Source organism: Pongo abelii, chromosome 3, assembly GCF_028885655.2.
Source record: "Pongo abelii isolate AG06213 chromosome 3, NHGRI_mPonAbe1-v2.0_pri, whole genome shotgun sequence".
Taxonomy (NCBI): Eukaryota; Metazoa; Chordata; class Mammalia; order Primates; family Hominidae; genus Pongo; species Pongo abelii.
The window spans coordinates 168,694,547-168,720,287 of record NC_071988.2 but is presented as its reverse complement, the minus strand read 5'-3'; the positions used below and the strand labels follow the sequence as shown (position 1 = coordinate 168,720,287).

The 25,741-nt window shown below is 37.9% G+C and overlaps 1 protein-coding gene across 9 annotated transcripts in view; it reads left to right on the top strand.

The window, feature by feature from the left end:
• Nucleotides 1–25,741, top strand: part of TTC29 (tetratricopeptide repeat domain 29) — a 250,874-nt gene that overhangs the window by 41,265 nt on the left and 183,868 nt on the right. For 5 of the 9 annotated variants that reach the window (XM_054554558.1, XM_002815193.4, XM_054554559.1 and 2 more), the window contains exon 6: nucleotides 952–1,137. The exons of the other annotated variants lie outside the window; for them this stretch is intronic. In XM_054554558.1, coding sequence (XP_054410533.1) covers nucleotides 952–1,137 — 186 coding nt within the window. The remainder of the gene's footprint in view (nucleotides 1–951; nucleotides 1,138–25,741) is intronic. 9 annotated transcript variants of the gene reach the window in all.

Sequence of the window (25,741 nt, the reverse complement as noted above, 5' to 3'; positions counted from 1 at the left end):
GGTAACCCAGAGGCCACTGCATTTTATAATACAACTATGCTTTCAGCATAAATACAAGAGACATAAATATTATGAATTTGTTCATATTCACCATTATAGTGGAGTTTACAGGACTGAGACACGACTTATTAACACACAGACATATTTGTTTAGGTTTACTATCACAGTGGGGTTTATAAGACTGCTTCACAATTGACGGACACACTTTTTATGTAGATATAGGTTAGATACCCTTTAGGAAAAAAAACCTACGAGAGTTTAATTAACAACTTTCTGAGTAAAAACGACGAATATTTATGCATTCCCAGCAAAAAAATACCCATAGAAAACAGAAGCATGGAAGTCTACTCTTTCTTAACATTGCTAGAAATTTGTATTGCTAGAAACATTGCTTGAAAGCATGTGGAGCTTATAGGGTCATTCTGATCATCATTTGTTGTATCTATCAGGCCCATGACATTTTTATGATATGAAATACCTTGGTATTTTCATATCCATTCTGCCTTCTTCATTTACATTATCTTTTGCCGTGGTTGAGAAACATTGCCATCTCTAGAATCTCTAAGTACTTTCAAACCTCCAGTGGGAAAAGTACTCAATGATACTACATAATCCTTTCTTCCAAAAGTGCTGAGCACGTTGCTAGTAGGTGTTGTCCTGTCCTACATCTTAAAGCCTCCTGTTTCAACCAGATAGTGTCAGTTTCCCACATGTTCTAAGTTTTCAGAAAGGCTTTTGTTGCTTTACTCATCTGCACATCCTTTAATTAATGTAATTAATATAATAGTTAAAATAAATTAATTTTTGCTTTTAGACCAAATTTTTAAAATTGGTAATCACATCTTTAAGGAAAAATAGGAAATAAATGTCATGATATTGGTTTGCCATTCTAAAGGGTGTGCCATGAGACATCTTTCTAATGCCATTCGTGGTGCTTTTCTCTCTTTGAAGAATCCTTCGAAGATGTATATAATAACTTGTATGCTCTGGCCTGTTACTTCAATAATTCTGAAGACAAGTGGGTAAGGAACCACTTCTATGAACGATGTTTTAAGATTGCTCAGCTGATCAAAATTGACTGTGGGAAGAAAGAAGCCGAGGCACACATGCATATGGGTCTTCTCTACGAGGAAGATGGTGAGTGGGCATTTGCCAGGATGCCTTGGGTGTGTTTTGGTGGATCCTGAGATCACACAATGGAAAAAACACGTGGTGGTCGAGAAAAAGACCTGAGATTTCAGCATAATCATGCATATTATTGAGATCAAAAAGCAAAGCCATGTGACTTGTGGACCCAGCTTCAGTATTCCTTGCAGAATATTTTTTGCAGAATCCCTTGCTCATGCTTCTGCCTCAGTGCTCAGCCTACAGTTCCCACCCGGTAATATCCTCACCAAGAGAAAGCATCCTCCCCAACCCCTCCACAAACAGGATGAAAAGAATGAAAGGTATACTTTGTGATTTTCATAAAGCCCAATGCCCCTTATATGAAAACCAAGAAATATCTGTATAACTCACATACCACCTCATCATGGTTTTTAAAATAATTCCTGAATGTAATACTCATTTAAAAATAACTTCATGCTTAATAATGTTAAGACAAGCCAAAATCTAAAACAACAACAAAATTGTCAGAAATAGATATCGTGTAGTGGCTGATCAAGGATTGCAAATAGGAATTTAACAATGGAAAATTTTTATGGCAGAATAGTGTGTAGATAATATGCAAAGAAAATATAGGGAAACATGAAAAGATTTGATCTTGAGTAACGCCATTTCTTCCCTCAAAACACTATCTCGTTTTGCATAGAAGTTTTTACTTTGGTGGAACTGCTAAATTTTAAAAATAGTTATTATTTTGTGACTAGGACTGCATAAGACTTTGAAAGTGTTTCAGGAAGTTGCAGTTCATGTGATTGTAGCTAAAGCTCACGAGGCGCCTGAACATGGTCAGAAGCCACCATGCGTGCTAGACACAGGGAGTATTAGAAAAACTCAGAGAAGTGAGAGATCATGCAGACTAGATTCAAGGAAGGCACGATGCAATCAGGAGGGACTGGCAAGGGACTTGGAAGATGGGTGGAATTTAGGCTTGCAAATAAATAGGAATATATTCTGTGAAGAGGGAACAGTGTACACTAAAGCATAATTAGAGCAACTGGTAAGAGGGACAACCTGCGTCCAGTGGGAAGTGTGGGGGTGTTTTTTGGAATAGTTAAATGATTTTTTTAACTTTTAAGTTCAGGGGTACGTATGCAAGTTTGTTACATAGGTAAACTTGTGTCATGGGGTGTGTGGTATAGATTATTTCATCACCCAGGTACTAAGCCTAGTACCCATTGGTTATTTTTTTGTGATCCTCCCCCTCCTCCTGCTCTGGGAGACCACAGTGGGAAGGTAGAATAGGGATGCACCAGCAGTCAGAGCTTGGACTTAAGCTTCTGTACACGGAGGGCAAGGAAAGGAGTGTGATATCAGTCTGTCTGTGATACAAACTGTGAGAGGAGGGAAAAAAGGAAGGGAGGTGGTTAGGAAGCTGCTGCACTCAATGTAATTAACTCGGATAAAACAATGGAAAACTACTGTATTTAAGAGAACATATTTAAGTATTCCACTGCAGTGCAATCTATAGTATCCCAGAAAAGGGAATTAGCTAAACGTATTTAGCAACATCCATGCAACAGAGTTCTGTGCAGTCATGAAATAGGTTAAAGCAAAAGTCATTGGTTCATTCAACAAGCGGTGATTTAGAACCTAGTGTCAGGGGATAGAAGAATGAACAAGACAAAGTCTCTGCCCTTGTAGAGCTTACATTCTTCTAGGAAAACCAGGTCTTAACAATCAATAGCTATGTAATATAATATTAAGTCAGTGTTAAGTGCTACAATAAATAATAAAGTAGAGCAAGGGGATACACAATGGTTATCACTTTATATAAGGTGCTTATCTATTATAAGGTGAGACAGCAATGAAATGAGGGAGAAGCCCTTGTGAAAATCTGAAGAAAGGGGTTCCAGAAGGAAGATGCAATAAGTGCGAAGGTCCTGAGGCAAGTGCATGCTGATCATTGCCTAAGGACCAGCAAGAAGGCCAGTGTGACTAGAACACAGTGAGTGGAAGGTGGGAAGTGGAAGAAGCTGAAATTAGACAGGGAGACTTAGGATAGATCACACTGGGGCTTGTAGACCAAGGTAAGGACTTTGGATTTTATTCCAAATTAATATAGGAAACCCCAAATATGTGTTAATTTCAGAAAATGCTCCTGATACATTAAATAGAAAAATAAGATATAAAACAATGTAAAATATATTTATATTGTGCATATATCATACACTAACACGTTAACAGTTATTTCTGAGTGCAGAGACTCTAGGTGATTATAAATGTACACACTGAGGAACTATGGCTTACTATAAATTGAGAAGTTATTTCAAATTTGTTAAAAATTTCTAGCCTGTTGCTAAAAGTCAAGTTTTATTTTTCTTTTCTTTTTTTTTTGTTGTTTAATTACATTTATTTTTTTAATTTATTTTTCTTTTATTATTATTATTATTATTATTATACTTTAGGTTTTATGGTACATGTGCCCAATGTGCAGGTAAGTTACATATGTATACATGTGCCATGCTGGTGCGCTGCACCCACCAACTCGTCATCTAGCATTAGGTATATCTCTCAATGCTATCCCTCCCCCCTCCCCACAACCCACAACAGTCCCCGAAGTGTGATGTTCCCCTTCCTGTGTCCATGTGTTCTCATTGTTCAATTCCCACCTATGAGTGAGAATATGCGGTGTTTGGTTTTTTGTTCTTGCGATAGTTTACTGAGAATGATGTTTTCCAATTTCATCCATGTCCCTACAAAGGACATGAACTCATCATTTTTCAAACTGTACAAAAGGGTTAAGTTCTTCCTTATATAAAATTGAAAGTAAAATTATTTTTGTTTTGTTTTTGTAATTACACCATCAAATTCTGTCTGGACTGTCAAATGGAACTGTCAATTACTGACCCCCCCACCAAAAGAAGCCATAGGATAAATCATACATATTATGTGAAAATGGGACAAAGAAGTCAGGGCTATGTTGATGAAAACTGAAGAGTGGCTGCAGTGAGATTCAGATAGCTGTCATAAGTGTATTTTGAATTTTTCTATAAATTTTATTTCTACTTTTTAAAAATTTTGTTTAATTTTTAAATTCTTTATGGTGGTGAAAAACATAACATAAAACTTAGACATCTTCATCATTTCTACGTATATTTAGCAGTGTTAAATATATTCACTTGGTTGCACAACCAATCTCCAGAACTTTCTCACCTTGCAAAACTGAAACTCTTTACTCATTAAGCAACAACTCCCCATTCCCCTCTCATTCTGATTTTTAAAAATATCTTAAAATACTTCTATTGGAGGATTTATACACTGCTTAATTTATTTGTTCATTCATCTATGCACCCATTCGTTCAAAAAATACTCCACCTATGGGCCCTGTGATTAGTACACACGGCACCATGGTCCCACCTACAATTTAGTGGCAGCCACACAGTGACTGAGGGAAAGGATGAGTTGGAAAATGTGAGCAGTCGGGGAGGGTCTGCCATGAGATTACACTCCCAGGTCCTTAGCTTGCTTGAGTTTAGATGCTCCACCCTATTGGATGATGAAATGCACTCATATTTCATAAGTAAAAAGTTTGGGTTATGAAGAATTGTAAAGGCTTTTGCTTTTGAGATCATTTGAGAGTGTGTTATTTTGTTTTGGAACTACTTTTGTCAGATCTAAAATATTTTTCTATGCCCTTAAATAGTTCATAAACCCTAGAACCATACCTTTATTGCCCGACAGATAAAACAACTAAGTCAGTGTTGATGAAAACTCTGGAGATTAACTTTGAGTGTTTGATGTACCTAGTGAGGGTGAAAATTATCTGTGGAGCTTCTGTAATATGGGGTAGAATTTTCAACCCAAAAAAAGTGAATTAGGAGTTTCAAGAATATGTGGCTAGAGTGGAGTGGGGACTTACCTGGCTAAAGGGTTCCCTCTGAGGCGATGGTGGCCCAGCTTCCACATATCTGATCTGATTGGTCCAGACAAGCGAATGGAGGCCATGCAGCAACAGCTAGGTGGCAGCTGTGCCCAGGGGCAGGTGGCAGAATCCTGATTCCAGGGGTGCCTTCATTCATGCTAAAGTGGGACATTAGCTGGCAGATGGCAATGGGCAGGTTGTCAGGGCCCAACCAAGCAGGCTATAGTCCTTGGCAGGGCTCCAGCACACTCAGGGAACCATAGAGCAAATGAGGAACATGAGCAGAAGCCAGAGCCACAGAGACTGGGCACATGGCTACAGTCAGGGGTCATGTTCATCCCACTGGTGTAAATGTGACCAGAGCCCCACGCAGAGCTCCCTGGCCAGAGTCATAAACAGTAGATAGGTTCAAGTCCCCACTGCTGCTAAAAATGGGTCTTTGGTGTGCAGCATGGCCTGGTTCCCTTTGACTCAAGGGCTGGCAGTCTCATTCTTCAGGTCAAATATCTTCAGATCTTTACCTGGGGTGGCCGGTTTGGAGTAGTCATCAATTGAAAAACACTTGGAACAAATCAGCTGTATCTTCTTTCAGAATTGTGACCTTATTTGTAAGGTTTTTATTATGCAAACAGGACGAATGGACAAGCAGCATTCTCACTGTGTCTGTGGGGCACTGGAGAAAGCTCTCAGACGCTGGATCAATAGATGTTCCCATTCATTCTAGAGCTGCACACAGAGGTCTATCGGGGCCAGACATGACTGGGGAAACACCATTTCCTCCTTTGGTATGATCTGAGGCCAGGGAATAATAGCAAGATGAGTGGCACAGCCTTCATTTCAATCCTATCCTGCCAGGTCAGCATTAGTGGTTGGATACAATGCCAGCCTCTTCTCTGGCATGATGAGGGACTGGGGTCCAAGCCTTGCAGTTGCAGTTTTATTGGAGAGGTTTGGGGGGCATGCAAACTAGCAGTAGGGTTTACCACACCAGCATTCATAGTTGAGGAAGCACCAGCACTTTCCTCTCTCCTCTTCACCACGATGAGCTAAGTTCAAGCCTTGCTTTTGACCAAATTAATGGACTTAAGCACTGAGACTAGATGGTTTATGTTGAGCTGTGCAGGAGGCCAGCCTTCTTTGTGGGGGGCTAGACTGGAGAGGTCAGTCTTGGACAAGTTAACCCTTCATTTCAGTCCACATTTTAGTCCTTTCCCTTCTCCCAATTCCAGTGGGTGGCTTGTAAGTATCATCTCCCACTTCATCAGCAGCCCATTCCATTTCAACCCATTAGCTTTGAGTCTAGATATTGACTTTGCTGTGGGAAACCCAGAGGAAAATTAGATGTCCTCCTGGATGATAGATGATTGGTGACAACCCCAAGTTGCTGAATATATTCACTGCAGACAAGGCAGGGGAGACCGTTGTAAGAACAACGTAGAAAGTGCACATTTTCCGGTTTGGAAGACCCTCCCGTATGACTTTAGTACAGAGTTGGAGTAAAGGCTAACCATAATCTAAGCATTAATTCCAAGTTCTTCCAATGACTGGGGGACTTCTGAAGAAAGAAACAGCTGTCCTGACTAGCTTGCTCAGTTCGAATCCTAAAATTTATTGTTGACAGTTTTTGGACAGACACTAGCTAGTGTATCTCTACAAATTGCCAGGAGCTCAGAAGGCACCAGGAGCAGCACAGTATTGTGAAGACACATTGGAATAACTACCAGCTCTCCCTTGAAACACCCAGCGGTGGAAGGCAGACCCAGCAACAGACTTCTGGAGGAGGCCACCACTATAAGGGACTGTCCCCTTTCCCGTTTTGATCTCATAGAGAGGAGTTAGAATTGGGAGCCCTCTTATCCCTGTTTGCTGATGGTCAGTACCCTTCCCTCATTATCTCCTCTACTCATTCTTTAGTGATCGTGGCACTATGTGATTTTGTTTTATTTTTCCGTGAGTGTTATGAAGCAGTGGTTCAGCTTTCTTCTCAGTACAGTATCCATCCCATCCTTGGCAACTTGTTTTACTCTCACTAAAAAAAACAATAATTCTATCATAGAGTCTTAACCCTGTAGATCTCCCACTCCTCAGTTTTCCAGGGGTCATTCCTGCTAATAGTCACCAACTCCCAACGGCTGACAACAACTCTGCTACTAGACCCTCTCTTTGAGTCTTTAACCTATCTCTGCTTTCCTGACTTGCTTCTGGAAGGCCATGATGTGTGCCTAGACAGATATTCCATTTACTGGAACAATTGCCATGCTAGCAAGGTATCTTGGTAAGCAGCACTCACAGCAGACCAACTGGGAGCAGCATTGCTTTGTGAGAACTTGCAGACACAGGAGCAATAGCAGGGTGCTGGTCTCCCATTATCCTGCCATCAGATGCTGTATGATTAGGAGCCAGACGCAATAGCAATATGACATGGCAAAGCCTTGGTACAGTTCAGCATTCATGATTTGATGTAACATCAGCCCCTCCCCTGCATGATCAGCAGGGGGTGGCAGGGAGGGGGAGAGGGACCAAGGAGAGAGGCCTTGTGGTTGCAGTCATAGTGCATGGCATACAAATAGTAAGATTTACCACATGGGCAATCATAGTTTGGGGAACACCAACCTCTCCCCTGTCAGGAGGAGAGGACTTCTGACAAGCCTTTGCAATAGGTCACAATTGATTGCCTTGAGCACTGAGCCTAACTAGTTTCTATGGAGCTTTGCTAGCATCCATCTTCTTTTCTGAGAAGCTGGCCTGCAGGGGATCAGTGTTAACCCCTACCTCTCAGGTCTTCAAATTATGCATAAGGAGTGCCATTAACCTAAAGAGATTTTGGTTATATTATGACCACGAAAGTCCTGTCCTTTAAGAATGAGGACAAAGATGGGACCATGAGTAAGTCTGTAAGCTTCAAAAGAAGCTTCACCCCTAAGGCTAGATATTTTCAAGAACTGACCAAAGTAGAAGAGAACTAATGGGTTAAAGTAAGAGAAGAACAAACGTCAGCCCTGGAAGAATGCCTGGTAAACACAAAAATATTTACCAACTACCACCCACCTTTAGTTAGCAGAAGAGGATTCCACCAGCATCACATGGTCAGTGAGTAGAACCAAGGGGAGACTGTCCACTCTGCTTGCCTTTGAATACCAGGACTAAAGAGCATCCTCCTAACTGAGGGATGTAGGAGATGAAAGAAAAACTAAGCATTAATCCAGAGGCTTAACTTGGGAAAAAGAACAAACCTGTTAAAGTGGTAGTTTTAGAAAACTGCTTTGTATCTTCATAAAGACAAAGGTAGAAACTAGAAAGTCTTAAGGATAGAACCAGATGATATGAGAATGAGCACCAGATAAAATCAGAAAAGGCATTCAAAACAATGTCTTGGGAGAATTAAGGTACAGAGTAGAAAAAGAGTGAAATTGACATAATGAAAAATTGAGTCCGTGATGTTGAGGACAAACTTGAATAATGATCTCAAATTGCAGGGGAAGGACTAAGAAATGAAAACAATGACAGAAGGTGACAAATATGGAAGTTCCTGAGGAAGAATACACAATAATTGGAAATGAGACAGTAATCAAATATATTTTAAGAATGCTTTCTTGTTCCTCACACATCCCAAAATTCTGAATATGCATATTAAAATAGCTTTTCATGCTTCAGTCACAATTAATAAGGAGATATTCATAGCTAGACAAATCGTTGGAAATATTTTGAATATTCAAGTAGAGAGAGACTCCTACCTGTATTCAAGGAGAAAACACAGATCTCCTGCATTGGATTAAAAATTAGACAAGTATTCAGCTTTCTCCTTTGCAACAATAAATGCCAGAAGGTAAAAAGAAGTAGAGTCTACAAAGTTTGAGGGGAGAGAAAAGAGAGTTGAAATGCTGTACAGTTGAGAACTGAGGGCTATAGAGCAAAGTTCTGGTTTCTGGGTGAAACAACAGGAAAACATTCTTAGATATGCAAGGTTCAGAAACTGCATTATGAATACAGTTTCTGTATATCATAGTCTGGAGCCCAACAAAAGATAAGTCAAAATTAAAAGTTCAAGAATAGAGAAATCCTGATGTAAAAATATTGACAGTAAACAATTAAATCAATTAAACATAAAGTTAAGTTTGCAAAAAAACGCACATTAGTAATTTTGGCAGTAGAAGCTACACAGTATAAAGTATGATTTTAATTTTTATCTTCATTTTTAATATTTACTATTGTACAGTAATGTTGATTACTTCTCTATCTTGTTTTAAAAATAAATTTTATGAGAAACTTTTATAAATATGCTATTAAAAAAACAAGTAGAAAATATGGGCAAATATTTATGCAATTTTAGATGAGAAAGACCTTCAAACAAAAACAAATGAATAAAGCACAAGGGAAAATGATGGGGTTTATTGAGGGATAATTATATCCTCTCTGCTCCAAGTATAAAACAAATTCATAAGAAACAAAGGAGTCAGACAGATCATAATTGTTAAGGTTGATTAGAGAATAGAGCTTTAATCTGTTCTAATCAGAGTCTCTATTCTCCCCCAGAATTAATCTTAACCACCTAGCTACTGGCAGACTGGTCAAGTTCAGGCTCTCGTACAGGCTCAATGCTTGCTCCTGTGAGCTTCCTCATAGAGTTCAAAGATCACCCTCCTTGAGAACTGAGTCCAGAGAAGATGAAAGTTGAGAATTTCACCAGTCAGATATGTCCTGCCTCTTCCCTTGATGAGAAGTGAAGAATGAAGGAGAGAGGAAGTCCCCTCAAGGAAACACGAGGCTAGAGGAATGGAATTTCCTCTATGAGAAACAAAAATTGAGAGATTTGACACCTAACTTTAAAAATATTTATTAAAGACCTCATATAATTAAAGTTAACAAAAGCTGGGAAATATTTGAAACAAACATGATAATGGATTAATATTATTATATGAAGAACATTTACAAATTGGTGAGAAAAACAACTAACATACCAGTAGAAAAATAGGTAAATGAATTAAGAGACAATTCCAAGAAATTCAGCCAGGTAGAAAGCATGAGAAAAAAGCCAACACTGATAATTTAAAAAGCACTAATTTGAGCACTAAAGATATGCCACTTTTCACTTGTAATTTTTAAACACATTTACTGTGTTCCAACTCTGTGCAAGGCACTGGGCTAAGTGCTGGGAATAGTAGCTGAAAAAGATATTTATGGCCCCTTGATTAGGTGGCTTACATTTCAGTGGAAGGGTCAAATTTGTCTTCTGATAATTACAATAATGTGAGTGACTATATGCACCAAATTCAAATGTGGAGGAATCAAAGTTGTCTATTTATTTGTTTAACATAGCATTTAATACTTGTGACGTTTTGATAAGTATGCTTCTTACATTGCTGGTGATAGGATAAATGAGTCTGACATTTCTAGCATAAAATTTGGCATATGTATCAAGAGTCACTTCTAAAAAATAATCAGATATGAAGACAAGGATTTATATAAAGACATGTTTTGTCTTTGCATATGTATTATTTGTAAGAGTGAAAAAAGGACACATGACTGGGCACGTTGGCTCATGCCTGTAATCTCAGCACTTTGGGAGGCTTAGGTGGGAGGATTGTTTGAGGCCAGGAGTTCAAGATCAGCCTGGACAACATAGTGAGACTCTGTCTCTACAAAAAATAAATTAGTCAGGTATGGTGGCACGTGCCTATAGTCTCAGTTACTCAGGAGGCTGAGGCAGAAGGATCACTTGAGCCCAGGATGTTGAAGCTGCAGTGAGCCATGATTGTCCCAATGCACTCCAGCCTGGATGACAGAGTAAGACCCTGATTCTAAATAATAATAATAATAATAACAACAAAGGACACACTAGAAATGTCCTACAGCAGGTTAATAGTTAATTAATCATGGTAACTACACATGATGAACTCTTTTCCAGTTATTCAAAATGTTGCTTTCCAATAACCATAATGGTAAGAGCTACAATTTATTGAGTGCTATGTGTCTGTCATTATAAAAATGCTAATTCTGGCCAATAAGCTATAATCAGTCACTTCCAGTTTGAAGTATGGAGGAGCGGATGTGAGTTGTCCATGCTACATCTATTTTGCCATGGCAACCATGGAAAACTTGTGTTGAGGTGGTGAAACCGCATGATGGAAACAACCTGGATCCCTGAATGACCATTTGGAGGGGAGCTACCCTATAGAGCCGCCCATTCCTCAGTGGACTCTATGTGAACAAGAAAGTTACTTTGTGTGAGCCCCTGAGGTTTCAGGATCTATTTACTACCACTGTAATAAATCTGACTTTTGACTAATACAGTCTCCAACACTTATATGCCCTTATTGTGAATGAGGGATTTCCAGAGTACTGTTAATGGTGTTTGGCAATGTCTTTGAAAATTTCACGCAATGGTCTAAAATGTCCCTTTGGAATGTGATATTTTATGTATGTGTGCTTCAGTAAAAACTTCTGTTTTAACATTTTTGAAGACGAACAGATACCTCAATTTACTGATATAACAGTCTTTCAAAAACTCCATTTCTATTTCTTTAATATAGAAAAGGTGGATGTATTTTACTTTTTCCTTTATGTATTTCTGCATTATTTCATTATAGTAGACATGCAACATATTTTTTATCTAAAAAATAAAACTATACAGCTTTTTAAAGCTAGCTGATGTAGAATGCCTCCATTGCAGGTCCACAATGGTGTTTTACTTACTGTGCAAGATTGTAAACTGTTTCAGGATACCATGGTTATTATTACTGAAGACTTAACCCAGAAGGAACTAGTAGACCGCTTAACTGACACAGTTTCCTAGTGTTTCCATCTGGACCAAAGACTCAATACCTGGTCATGGGTCTTGGGGTTGGGATCCACTACTCAAAAAGTGAGCTCCCTGATTCAGTCCTGCACTCCTAATTTCCTTCACTCAAGTTTCTTGAAAGCTCCTGCCAGGCTAACTCAGTAACTCAGTGTGAAGAAGAACCAGCCAATAAAACAGAGGTGTCCATGGAATACTATGCAGCCGTAAAAAGGAACAAGATCATGTCCCTTGCAGGGACATAGATGAAGCCATTATCCTCAGCAAACTAATGCAGGAACAGAAAACCAAATACCATGTGTTCTCACTTATAAGTGGGAGCTGACTGATGAGAACACATGGACACACCATGGGGAACAACACACACTGTTTGGGGGATAGCAGCAGGAAGAATAGCTAAACGGATGCTGAGCTTAATACCTGGGCTATGGGATGATCTGTACAGTAAACCACCATGGCGTGCTTTTACTTATGTAGCAAACCTGCACATCCTGCACATGGTACCACTGAACTTAAAAGTTGGGGGAAAAAGAAAGAACAGAGATATCAAAGGAGTAGGCACAATAGTTATGGTTGTCAACACTGAACAACACAGCATACAGACTATAGTAGTCTATTCTCACATTGCTATAAGGAACTACCTGAGACTGGGTAATTTATTTATTTATTTATTTATTTATTTATTTATTATACTTTAAGTTTTAGGGTACATGTGCACAACGTGTAGGTTAGTTACATATGTATACATGTGCCATGTTGGTGTGCTGCACCCATTAACTCGTCATTTAACATTAGGTATATCTCCTAATGCTATCCCTCTCCCGTCCCCCCACCCCCCACCCCACAACAGGCCCTGGTGTGTGATGTTCCCCTTCCTGTGTCCACATGTTCTCAAAGTTCAATTCCCACCTATGAGTGAGAACATGCAGTGTTTGGTTTTTTGTCCTTGTGATAGTTTGCTGAGAATGATGGTTTCCAGCTTCATCCATGTCTCTACAAAGGACATGAACTCATCATTTTTTATGGCTGCATAGTATTCCATGGTGTATATGTGCCACATTTTCTTAATCCAGTCCATCATTGTTGGACATTTGGGTTGGTTCCAAGTCTTTGCTGTTGGGAATAGTGCTGCAGTCAACATACGTGTGCATGTATCTTTATAGCAGCATGATTTATAATCCTTTGGGTATATACCCCGTAATGGGATGGCTGGGTCAAATGGTATTTCTAGTTCTAGATCCCTGAGGAATCGCCACATTGACTTCCACAATGGTTGAACTAGTTTACAGTCCCACCAACAGTGTAAAAGTGTTCCTATTTCTCCACATCCTCTCCAGCACCTGTTGTTTCCTGACTTTTTAATGATTGCCATTCTAGCTGGTGTGAGATGGTATCTCTTTGTGGTTTTGATTTGCATTTCTCTGATGGCCAGTGCTGATGAGCATTTTTTCATGTGTCTTTTGGCTGCATAAATGTCTTTTGAGAAGTGTCTGTTCATATCCTTTGCCCACTTTTTGATGGGGTTGTTTGTTTTTTTCTTGTAAATTTGCTTGAGTTCTTTGTAGATTCTGGATATTAGCCCTTTGTCAGATGAGTAGGTTGCAAAAATTTTCTCCCATTTTGTAGGTTGCCTGTTCACTCTGATGGTAGTTTCTTCTGCTGTGCAGAAGCTCTTGAGTTTAATTAGATCCCATTTGTCAATTTTGTCTTTTGTTGCCATTGCTTTTGGTGTTTTGGACATGAAGTCCTTGCCCATGCCTATTCCCTGAATGGTATTGCATAGGTTTTCTTCCAGGGTTTTTATGGTTTTAGGTCTAACATTTAAGTCTTTAATCCATCTTGAATTAATTTTTGTATAAGGTGTAAGAAAGGGATCCAGTTTCAGCTTTCTATATATATGGCTAGCCAGTTTTCCCAGCACTATTTATTAAGCAGGGAATCTTTTCCCCATTGCTTGTTTTTAACAGGTTTGTCAAAGATCAGATGGTTGTAGATGTGTGGTATTATTTCTGAGGCCTCTGTGCTGTTCCATTGGTCTATATCTCTGTTTTGGTACCAGTACCATGCTGTTTGGTTTCCTGTAGCCTTGTAGTATAGTTTGAAGTCAGGTAGCATGATGCCTCCAGCTTTGTTCTTTTGGCTTAGGATTGACTTGGCAATGCGGGCTCTTTTTTGGTTCCATATGAACTTTAAAGTAGTTTTTTCCAATTCTGTGAAGAAAGTCATTGGTAGCTTGATGGGGATGGCATTGAATCTATAAATTACCTTGGGCAGTATGGCCGTTTCCACGATATTGATTCTTCCTATCCATGAGCATGGAATGTTCTTCCATTTGTTTGTATCCTCTTTTATTTCATTGAGCAGTGGTTTGTAGTTCTCCTTGAAGAAGAGGTCGTTCCCATCCCTTGTAAGTTGGATTCATAGGTATTTTATTCTCTTTGAAGCAATTGTGGATGGGAGTTCACTCATGATTTGGCTCTCTGTTTGTCTGTTATTGGTGTATAAGAATGCTTGTGATTTTTGCACATTGATTTTGTATGCTGAGACTTTTCTGAAGTTGCCTATCAGCTTAAGGAGATTTTGGGTTGAGACAATGGGGTTTTTTAGATATACAATCATGTCATCTGCAAACAGGGACAATTTGATTTCCTCTTTTCCTAATTGAATACCCTTTATTTCCTTCTCCTGCCTGATTGCCCTGGCCAGAACTTCCAACACTATGTTGAATAGGAGTGGTGAGAGAGGGCATCCCTGTCTTGTGCCAGTTTTCAAAGGGAATGCTTCCAGTTTTTGCCCATTCAGTATGATACTGGCTGTGCGTTTGTTGTAGATAGCTCTTATTATTTTGAGATACGTCCCATCAATACCTAATTTCTTGAGAGTTTTTAGCATGAAGGGTTGTTGAATTTTGTCAAAGGCCTTTTCTGCATCTATTGAGATAATCAAATGGTTTTTGTCTTTGGTTCTGTTTATATGCTGGATTACGTTTATTGATTTGCGTATGTTGAACCAGCCTTGCGTGGAGACTGGGTAATTTTTAAAAAGAGGTTCAATTGACTCACAGTTCCACAGACTATATGGGATACATGGCTGTGGTGGCCTCAGGAAACTCACAATCATGGCAGTTGGTAAAGGGGAAGCAGGCACATCTTCACATGGCAGAGCAGGAGAGAGAAAATTAAGGGGGAACTGCTACACACTGTAAACAACCAGATTTCATGAGAACTCACTCACTATCACGAGAACAGCAAGGGGAAGTCTGCCCCCATGATCCAATCACCTCCCACCAGATACCTCCTCCAACATTGAGGATTAAAATTTGACATGAGATTTGGGAGGGGACACAGATCTAAACCATATCACAGACATCTCAGAAACTCAGTCACACAAAGATATTTAACAGAGTCCTTTCAGTATCCACTTAGACATCAGGGGTGCCTGAACTGCTTTCCCCAAGATAATCTACCCTGAAAGCATCTGTCACCCAGTTCCACTTGAGCCATATCCCAGGCAATAATTCCATACAACTAGAAACATCTTCTAAATCTCTGTGAGCATTCCCCAAAGAGGCTCCATTGCTGATGAACTGCTTCAGAAAGACTTGTATGTCCCAAGACACTCGTGCTCTGGCTGTGCCTCAGGATGGTTCTGTCTGCAGAAATATTTGGCGACCTAAAACCCCACCAGTATCTGCCCAGGCCAAGGAGTAATATCAACATCAAAAGTCCCTGTAATCCTTGTCACCACCCAATGTCTGTGGGCTTCTAATATCCTGTGTTTTATCTCCCAGCTGCCCAGCATCAGAGCCTTGATGTTGTACATGATGGTGATGGTTTCAACATTTTCTGTCACAGCAACAAATATGTTTGTCTGCATTGACTTAGATAATATTCCTATGAGAATTCTGAGATTAAGACAAACACTGTCCCCCAAAGCAGAAGTAAACACCATCACTAATTATTGGCTACAGTCAAAGTAAAATAGGCTGAAGGTTATGTGCTACCTATAGCTCTATAGCCTTTCTCCCCCACCTAGAAAGCACATTGGAAATCAAACAAACCAGAGTAATTAACATTTTTTAAAGTGGATAATGATAAATCAACATTATGTATTTTAAAAAGTAAATCATTCAAAAACTTTGGTTGTTTATTGCTATAAGAAATTCCTTGCAACACATTTCGGAACTGATCAGGACAAACCTCTGGACATCAGCATAGTCACTGTGAACTACTAGTTTAGGGTAGAGTTTTTGGCTCTGCTCTACTCATCTACCTGGAAGTTTGACTAATAAACTTCTGAGGCCCTTCATCATCATTGCTGTTGTCAGTCTGGTTTCCTTCTCTTGTACTTTCCCTTCTGTATCTCTCTATGTACTCTGTATTTGTGAATCCACCATCTGCCAGACATCAGACCTCATCCTTGACTTTATGTCTCTTCCAATAGCTCCCTCACTAGTTAAAGGAGACCACCAAACTCAACCATGTGAGCTGAACTCTGCTCCCATTGGCATTAAAAAAAAAGCAAAAAACAAAAAACAGAAAACAAAACAAAACAAAAAACAGGCTGAAGTGTGCATAAACCAGAGAACTTTCTGGCTTTTTGTGACAGCTTTCCTAGTGATGGATTCTACCCCATAAAGCCCAGGCCCTGTATGTGTGAGGGGAATATCCAACCATCTGGGCATTAGGCCCAATCATAGAAGCCAGATCTCATTTTTTCAAATGAAGCCTTCCTGCTGTGAAGCCTCTGATGACTATCCCTACACATGGCTTGTCTTTGGCCCTGTCTCCTCTCTGCTTTGACCTCAGGTTCACCATGGGCATGGGCTCCCAGGTGCACCTCACTTGTAACCATGTCTGTGATTCTAGTTATCTCTTTGCTGGGTGGGGTGGGCCTTTCTACCTCCAGCCCTCAGCCTCCTGTCATGAGTCCCACATGCTCCCCACGCCTCGCCCTGCTTCTCATGTGGGGGCTGGAACCTCTTATAGCTCCATAAGTAAGATGGGACTACTACCCTATACATTGGTGGTACTTTTGTTTTCTCAGTTTAGAGAACTTTTTCAACCATATTTATTATGAGATGAATTGTAAACCCTTTAAAGGTGTTGAGCTCTTAACCCCCAGTACTTATGAATGTGACCTCAGAAGGAATAAACCCTCCTGATGCCTTGAGTTTGAACTTTCAGCCTCCAGAACTGTAAGACCATAAATTTTTGTTGTTTAAGCCACCCAGTTTGTGCTGCTTTTTTATGACAGCTCCAGGAAACTAATATAATATTCAATATGGTGTCAATGTTTTTCCTTAAGTAACCAAAGATGCTATTTCAGAAATAAAAAAAAAGAAATATACCAATGGTGGAGTGGCGTGACTCAATATATATGAGAAATTTAATGTTTCTTCATTTTAAACTCTACACATAAAAAACAATTATGTGCATGGTGATCAATTGAATACTATCTAAAATAATAAAAGATGATTTTGAAAAACTAATATCTCATATGAAAATTTTTTTCTAGAGTTTTTACTTTTTACCTTATTCTATATTGCATTGTAAATATCACTTTATTCTTTGGCATTTGAAGTGAGGTTGATTATCACAATATTCAGTTCTCCAAAAAAGGTAAAAACATATTTAACATAAAGATGTCACATCAAAATTGATCAAAATTTCATTGTAATTTCTTATTTGTCATGGAATAACATTTGCCAGTTTATTAGAAGAACAGACTTAATAACTAAAAGAAATGCAAAAGATATATCAGTTTTTAGTGTGGTATTTTATTTTCTCTTTGATTTTATTAAAAATTAATAGAGATGTAAGTGCTATTGAGAGGATTTAAAACCCATCAAATACACAAAATTTTGACCAGGACAGCCTCTGGAGAAGGGCATTGATGATGCGAAATTATGGGGAGACTTATTATTCCTTTTCACACTGTTAGGACTGGTTACTTTGTGCATGTATTGTTTCGTTACAATTTAAAAAATATTTTAAGTATTATTTTTTAAAACTAGCTAATTGTAGAAATCTCATTAAATTACAAATTATTGAAAGGAATGGGTTTTTACAGCTGGTATAAGATAATCATGAAGATTAAAGAATTATTATAGATCTAATCACAAGAGTATTAATGAGGTAGACAATATGTTTTGGGTGGGAGAATGTTAATTAACCATGGATTGAATGGTCTTTAGGCAGTAAGGGATATTAAAAATAAAGGACGCAAGTATTGAATAAAAATAAATTAGAAACCTGCAAATTCATACATGGGGGTTAAATTAAGGAGAGTTGATAGATGTTGAATGTGTGTCTTGGCCTTGTTACTTAAAATGACATTTGAGCATCACTCAAGTCTAGCAGTGGAAAAATGTATTAGACTGGGTAGTAAACCTAGATTCTCTTTTGACACTGCCATTAGCTAATTAACTATGTAAATCTAGGTGAGTTATTTAATCATTGTAGATCTTGCTTCCCTCAGCTCTAAAATGAGGGAGTTGGAGCAGACGCTATCTGTTAGTTCACCTCCAGCTCTGATTTCTATGGCTGCTTAAATGATTATTGAAAGATCAGTCACAAAAAAAGAATGATTAGTCATTAAAAACTCTGTGTGTCAAATTATTTACTAATTAGGGGGAGAAAAATGTCACTTTATGAAAAGCAGAGAAGGATCCTAAAATTAACCTCTTTGTACCTCTCTTTAATTATTAGAAAAAAAATTCTAGTCCTTCAGATAATTGTTTTGAAACCAAATGTGATAAGTAAAGTGTCTAGTGCTCTGCTTGGCACATGGGCCTGTATAAATACTGCTTTCTCTTTTCACTTCCAGGGCTAGGAAGAGTTAGCTATACTGTTGTAACCCAATGTTAGGTCTACAAGCAGCAATTTCAGTGAATCCCCATGTAAAAGTGGTAAATGTCCTCAGGCAGACCAGCATAGGAAGCCCAGGGCTGCAGGGGTGAGAAGCTCCATGTTAGTGAACCCGTTCAACGCTTCCCACCTGGTCTGCTCTTCACCTTCCCTCAGCGTCTCTCTTCATCATATCTCATTCTTCCTTTTAACTCCTGACATTTTATCTTGGTAATCTCTCTGCTCCATTGTTTATGTCCTCCAAGTTCTCTCTGTAGTTCTATGTAGAGGGTGCAAATCTACCACAAAGCAATCTAGCAAAACTTTAAACTATTCTTCTTTGGGCCTTGTGTTTTTGATTAAAAAACAAAACCACCTACTCCACTTGTGTTCAAGATTTTCTTATCTTTGTCCTCAGAACATTAAACACATACAGGGTGGGGAAGCTTTGCTCCATTAATAACTTCCCCATTGCCTTTCCAAGTGGTAAGATCACTGTTGTGTGTGCAGTGCCTCCTCAGCACATATTCTCTTTGTCTCGGGGAGCATGAAGGCTTTTCTGCTTGTCCCTATAGTTTCACTTTGATGCTGGGCCACTGCATACAAATGAGGTAACACTTTGAAGAGCAGTAGCTTAGGTGGGAAATAGAAGAAGGAAGAATTGTTCTCAGGTGATTAATTTTTCATAAGTGCTTATGATCCCTAAAAATTGATGTCCAAGAAGAGATGCGGTAAGAGTGGCACTAAGGGTCAGGAAAACCTAGTGTCTATGGAATAACATGTGGAGATGGATTTAGCAAATTGTAAAATAGTCCTCAATTGTTTAAAACTGGGTTGAGAATTTATGTTCAATTCTTTTAGATGAATGAATTTTAGAGTCATATTGGATCTTCAAAGTAATCTAGTCTAAACCCTAATTTGATAGATAAGTATTAAGCTGAAGCACTGTAATTGAACAATTTTGCCATTAGCCATAAAGTTAGCAGCCGGTGCTAGACTTGAAGCCAGAGCTCCTAATATCCATATCAGGCCCCTTTCCCCTCTCCCTATCATACTCTACACAAATAAACACAAACAATCTCTACACATGGTTTTCAAACTGATTTAACAGTAACATTTGACAAACTTACAGCAAGTCAAATGTATCTACAAGCTACATAATGGCAGTAACACATAAGAAGGTATATTGATGGAGACTGAGTATTTTTTTCATGCGTGCATATCATCCTCATTTTAAGGAAGCAGAAACTAGGATACTAAGAGGTTATTTTGTTTCTTTTCTTATGTTATTGTGGTAAGAATGCTTAATGAGATCTATCCTCAAAAGATTTTTAAGTTCCCAATAAATATTATTATCTATAGGCACAAAGTTGTACAGAGGGTCTGTAGAACTGATCCATCTTGCATAGCTGAAGTTTTATACTCATTGATTGGCAACTTCCCATCAACTCCTCCCTCCTGCCCCTGGCAACTACCATTCTATTCATTGCTTCTATGAGTTTGACTATTTTGATACCTCAAATAAGTAGAATCATGAAGTATTTGTCCTTCTGTGACTCGTTTATTTCATTTAGTATTATGTCCTAAGGTTCATCCAAATCACATATTGCAAAATTCTCATCTTTTTTAAGGCTGAATAAAATTAAATGACAACTAAAACATGTCAGAGCCAGATGGAAACCTGTGTCTTCAGATCTTAGATTCAGTGTTTTTTCCACTACCCAACACCATCTCCTTATGCAAGGATTTGCTCAGCAGAGACCTTACAAAGTTGACCTTCTGAGTTTTTCATTCTTGTCTTATTTTATTAAAAGTATGATAAGAAAAGGCTTCTGAAATAGGACTCACCCAGGCAAAATTATAAATTAAAAAAATCTCCTTTTTAATGTCCTCTTTCATTTGCCAACAGTTCTGGCCATTTGCCTTTATCAGGCCTTCTCTCCTCAGCCCTACCCTAGCCCACGCTTCCCATGTCGTGTTCAGTGAGTATCCCATTCTATCAGTGGGTCCAGCACATAACTCCCTCGTTACTTAATCCTTGATGCCATTTTAGCCTATTCAGATTATGCATTATAAAGGATGGTTTTTTAAGAAAACTAAATCCATGAAGGTTAATAGATGTGGAGAGCAAAGTTGAGGAGAAAAAGATGAGCAAACTGAGTCAGTGGGAAGAGACAGGAATGGATGGATTTCTAACAGGTTTTTTGTCATATGAATTGGGCTGTTCAACAAATGTGGGTGACGTAACCTACAACAGAGGAAATAAAAAGCAGAAGGAAGATACAGGAGGCATTCAGACTGGTGAAGAGAATGGGTTGGTATGTGGCTGAATAAATTGAAAGAAAGGATGATTATCAGACATTACAGCAGAGGAGACAGTATCAGTATTCAGATATAGGGCATGAGGTAGGGAAAAAGAGAAAAATTAGCTTCATATGCATTATAGATAATACAGATTTAGTAACTTTTTTTATGTATCCAATAATTGGTAAGAAAAATGTTGGCAACTATAATTTAATGGCAAAAATACAGAAAATTCACCAAAGATGAAATATGGCAAGTAATGAATACATAGAAAAATAACCAACTTCCTAAAAATCAAATTGAATAATTATAAAGAACCATTTAACACTTCTTATAATAGGGACAAAAAAGTAATCACGATTTCTTAAAGTAACACATGTGTATTGCTGCTCATGATGATGTGAATCATTTAAATGGTTTTGGAAAGTAATATGGTAAATGGTTTTGGAAAGTAATATGGTAAATGGTTTTAGGTTAGTGCAAAAGTAATTCCAGTTTTTACCATTACTTTTAATTGAAGAACTGCAATTACTTTTGTGCCAACCTAACAATCATAAAATTTGCCACACTCCCTTATCTATCAATTCCAGTTCTAAAAATGTTAAGATAGTGAAAAACATTACTTAAAGAAGTAATCTAAATACCAGAGCACTAGACAGATGATTAAAGTGTATATCCCCCCAAAAAATATTGCACAGCCTTTTAAAATATGATTATGAAAATAAATAATATGGAATGTCATTCTAATAAAATAATCTAGATACGTAGAAAATTTGTATTCAATTCTTTACAACTGTGTAAAAATTATGTGTGGATATATAACAGAATAGAATGAAACTTGACCAAAATAAGTACATTTTGAGTGATTAATGGTGTTGTCAGCAATACTTAAGATTTTTCCTGTATTGTTTCATTCATGCCAATATATTTTTGCCCTCAAAATAAGTAAACTTATATTGCATTTTATTTTTGCTATAAATATCCTTTTTTTTGCTTTATTGCATTACATTTTCAAAATCTTTTGTTATTTTGTGTCAGTTGTAGGGTAGTGTCACCCTAATTTGCCTGGGACCGAGGAGGTTCTCAAGACTCATGATTTTTGGTTGCTAGAACCAGGAGAGCCCTGGGTAAACTTGAGCTGGTCACCTTAAATAGAGTGAATGTGACAATTTTCTTTTGCCTTTCTTAATCTGGTATTGTATTCATGTATGAGATAATAACATCTTTGTTTGCTGTCAATAGATTTTGACAAGCATAGTATGGTTATTTTTGGTTTTAAATAACTCTTATTTTCTATTTTAATTACTATCATATTAAAAAATTTTTAGCAATAAAGCCTCCTTTATGTACAGGGTGTTGCAAGAGAAAATGGCATAAACTGATAAAGGACGTCTTATTAAATTAAAACACAAACAAACAAAAAACTGCAAGAACTCCTAATGGCTGCAGCTGAGTCATGACCAAAGCTCTCTGTAGGTTTCTCTATCTGGGTGTTAAATCCTAGTGTACTTTCCAGTCTCGTTACACCTTTTGTACAACTAAGCAAGTTCGTTGGGAGTATTTTTTCTCTTCATAGTCAAAAAATAAATCCTACTTGTTCATTTCCCCCATTTGTAAACTGCTTCCAAATTTGCATCTTAAAAGTCCCTCTGGAGGAAATTTTTCCAAAAAGATTCCCTGGAAGAGCAAACACATTATTCCATTCAGGCTTCCTAGTAACAACATGGAATAAAGCCAATCAAACTAGTTCCTAAGTGTAAAGCATTGATGATTGTAATATACCCTTCACTAACACTCAAACTGCAGGTCTCTTGAAAGCACCTCCTCTTTAATGTCTGTGTGATTTAGAGGCTAACTACTTCCCACTGTCACTATGTGCACACTTCATTTTTCAGAGTAAATTCCAAGAATGGATTTAGAAAGCCAACCCTAGTAAACATTTTCGAAGGTGCATCCAACTAGACCAGTGTTAGAAACTGAGTCACTTTATACTTGAATGAAAGTGAATTTGATAGTTAGAAACTTTCTTAAAGAAGTGGATTAGCATTCCTATTTCTACATAAATTAATTGTCACTTTTTGGGGCATGTCAGTTTATTCTTCATCTGCTATGTGTACATGTTCATAAGACCTTATAGTATTTAATGAAGAAATCCTTTTTAAGTATTGATAGCCACAAGAAAATTATACCATGTTTGATCTATGTTAAAGAATCAAAGTCCAAGATCTTTGAATGGAATTTAGAATAAAAATGTAATTAGGTTACATCCCTAAAGTCTGATATATCTTTAAACAAGACTGCAAATGAAACTTTATTAGAGCTTCAAATGAATTATTTCATTGCTTCTTTTTTTTCAATTCATTTTCTTCCTCTTCTCTTTCATGTCTGTGATACTGACATTGCTGCTTGTATTTTACCTGTCTTTTTCAGGGTGTTTTAATTATTTACTGCTTAACGAGTAGCACAGAGAGGAAGCCTCATTCAAAGGTGCCTGCTCTGCAGCAGGTTTTTCTTTTTTCAAAGCTTTGCAAGGAGGTCTTGAATAGTTGCACAGAGCCCACAGTTCTTGCTACACTGAATAAACTGTTCAGGAGGCAGTATTTCCTCTGTCTAAGAAGAGGCACTGCCCCTAAAATATCTCTTCAGAGGTACAACTGACCAGGAGTGTAAGGATTATTTATTGTGTTAGAGCTGGATGAAGTGGGCTGTTTCCAATTAGTGCCTCAACTGGCATTTAATCTGAAAAACTGATATTATTCCATAACCTTTAACAGGGGTATTCCCTAAAAAAGGCCTATCCAGATTCACAACAAATTGCAAACTTGAAAAAAAAAACAAAAAGAAACTATGTAACTCCACGTGAAAAGTTATTGGATGTCTGTGAGGCACCAGGCACTGAGCAAGGTGCTGACAATTGTTTCCGCACCCGTTGCAACTACATCTGGAGCTTGGCATAGTTACCCATACTTCAGAATTCTTAAGGAAAGGAAGCTCAGAAGTAGTGTGTGAATGGTCCAATGATATCACTGGGGCAGATGGCCAAAACCTGGTCTCTGGCTTTGAAGTTAAATATTTGACCCATTTTCTAAAAAGGGGAGTGACCCTGAAGAAGTAAAGCCACAGTGGGCTTTGGACATTGGTTCACCACCTACTGAGTATGTGAATTTAGGCAAGAGAATTCCTAAGGCTCAGTTTCCTCATCTCAAAAATATACTAACACCTGAGGGTGAGTGAAGTAAGGTTATACACAGACAGACACACACACACACGCGCGCGCACACACACACACAGAGAGAGAGAGCAGCAGCTAGTGTCACGCCTGGCACATAGTAAAAGTTCAACTAACATTATTTCTCTCTCCCCATACTCATCTAATTATCTTATTTTCAGTTTTTTGGGTTTTGTCGTAATATCCAAAATAACACGTTAATCATCCATCAAAACAAAGAAGTGGAGGGGGAAAGTTAACTCTCCTCACTCTCCTCATCACCATCTTCAATAATCAATACTGATACTTTGGCATAGATGCTTCTGCATCTTTCTCTTTGCTCACATAAACATATAGAAATCAAATTGAATGTGGTTTATATAAAACCATGAGCAATATATAATTCAAGTAAAAATTACATTATTGATTAAAGCCTGTGCAAATATAATTCAATAGTTGATCTAATGTCAATATTAACTTTATTTCTCCTCAGATGTTTATACCTATCGACACTTTTTAGTTAGTATTTTAAGATAAGGTGGAAACATTAAAGTAAAACAATTTATTATATGAGGAAAATAGTCAACTCTACCAACTATACGAGGTTCAAAATGGCCAATATTAATTCCTTACTTTTTATACGTTATACACATGTTACATTTTTCAATAAATTTTTTGAGTAATTTTTATACCTCCAATTATGCTCTTTTAAGAGTAAAGCTGCCTAATGCTTATCTTTAGAAATTACAAAACTTAGATTGAAACCAACTGTTGGAGGTTTATTGGCCAAGGGCAGTCAGACTTGCTCACTGGCCACAATTCAGCTATCTAAAATCATAAGCAACAACAATTAATAACACTTCCTCCGGAATATTTTGGAGATCTAGGCAAATTTTCTGGATTTAAAAAAAATGAACTTTTATTTCCAACATCAGTAATAAAACCCTGGGTGAGGTTCTCCCAAACCTGTCTACATGGGATTATTTTCATTGTCTGGTCAATATGACTGATACTCTTTAACTGGTGTGTGGTAGCACTCCTATAACATCCACTTGAAATCAGCACTCCAAATGACAAAGAGAGGATTCCGTTTTTAAACTAGCATCTTACATTTCTTCCAAATATCTAAAAGTAGCTACTCAAAAGTTATGGGCACATTTTCTTCTCAGTTTATTAGGGATGCTATTGAGTTACAGAACAAAATCTTTGTTTTCCAGTGTTCCATTTTGCAATGGTGTGCAGCGGGTTATAGTGCACAACAAATCTCTTGTGACAGGAGATAAACCCTTGAAAGTGATAGTTTCTGTTGGAAGTGTGGCAAGCCCTTAACTATTTCAGCATGTGTAGTGCCGTTATAATTATCATAATTGAATGTAAAAACCTAAAGATAATATAAATTGTTCATGCAGTTAAGCCAAAATGGAAAGCAGTGTCTTTTGTTTTTGCAAAGGGGCAATAACATTTTTCTCTTTTTGCTACTGTTCAATATTGCTTCTAGCAGATTTTATCTCTATGTTGTACAGAATAGTAATTTACACCAAAGATGTCCAGTAGCTCTA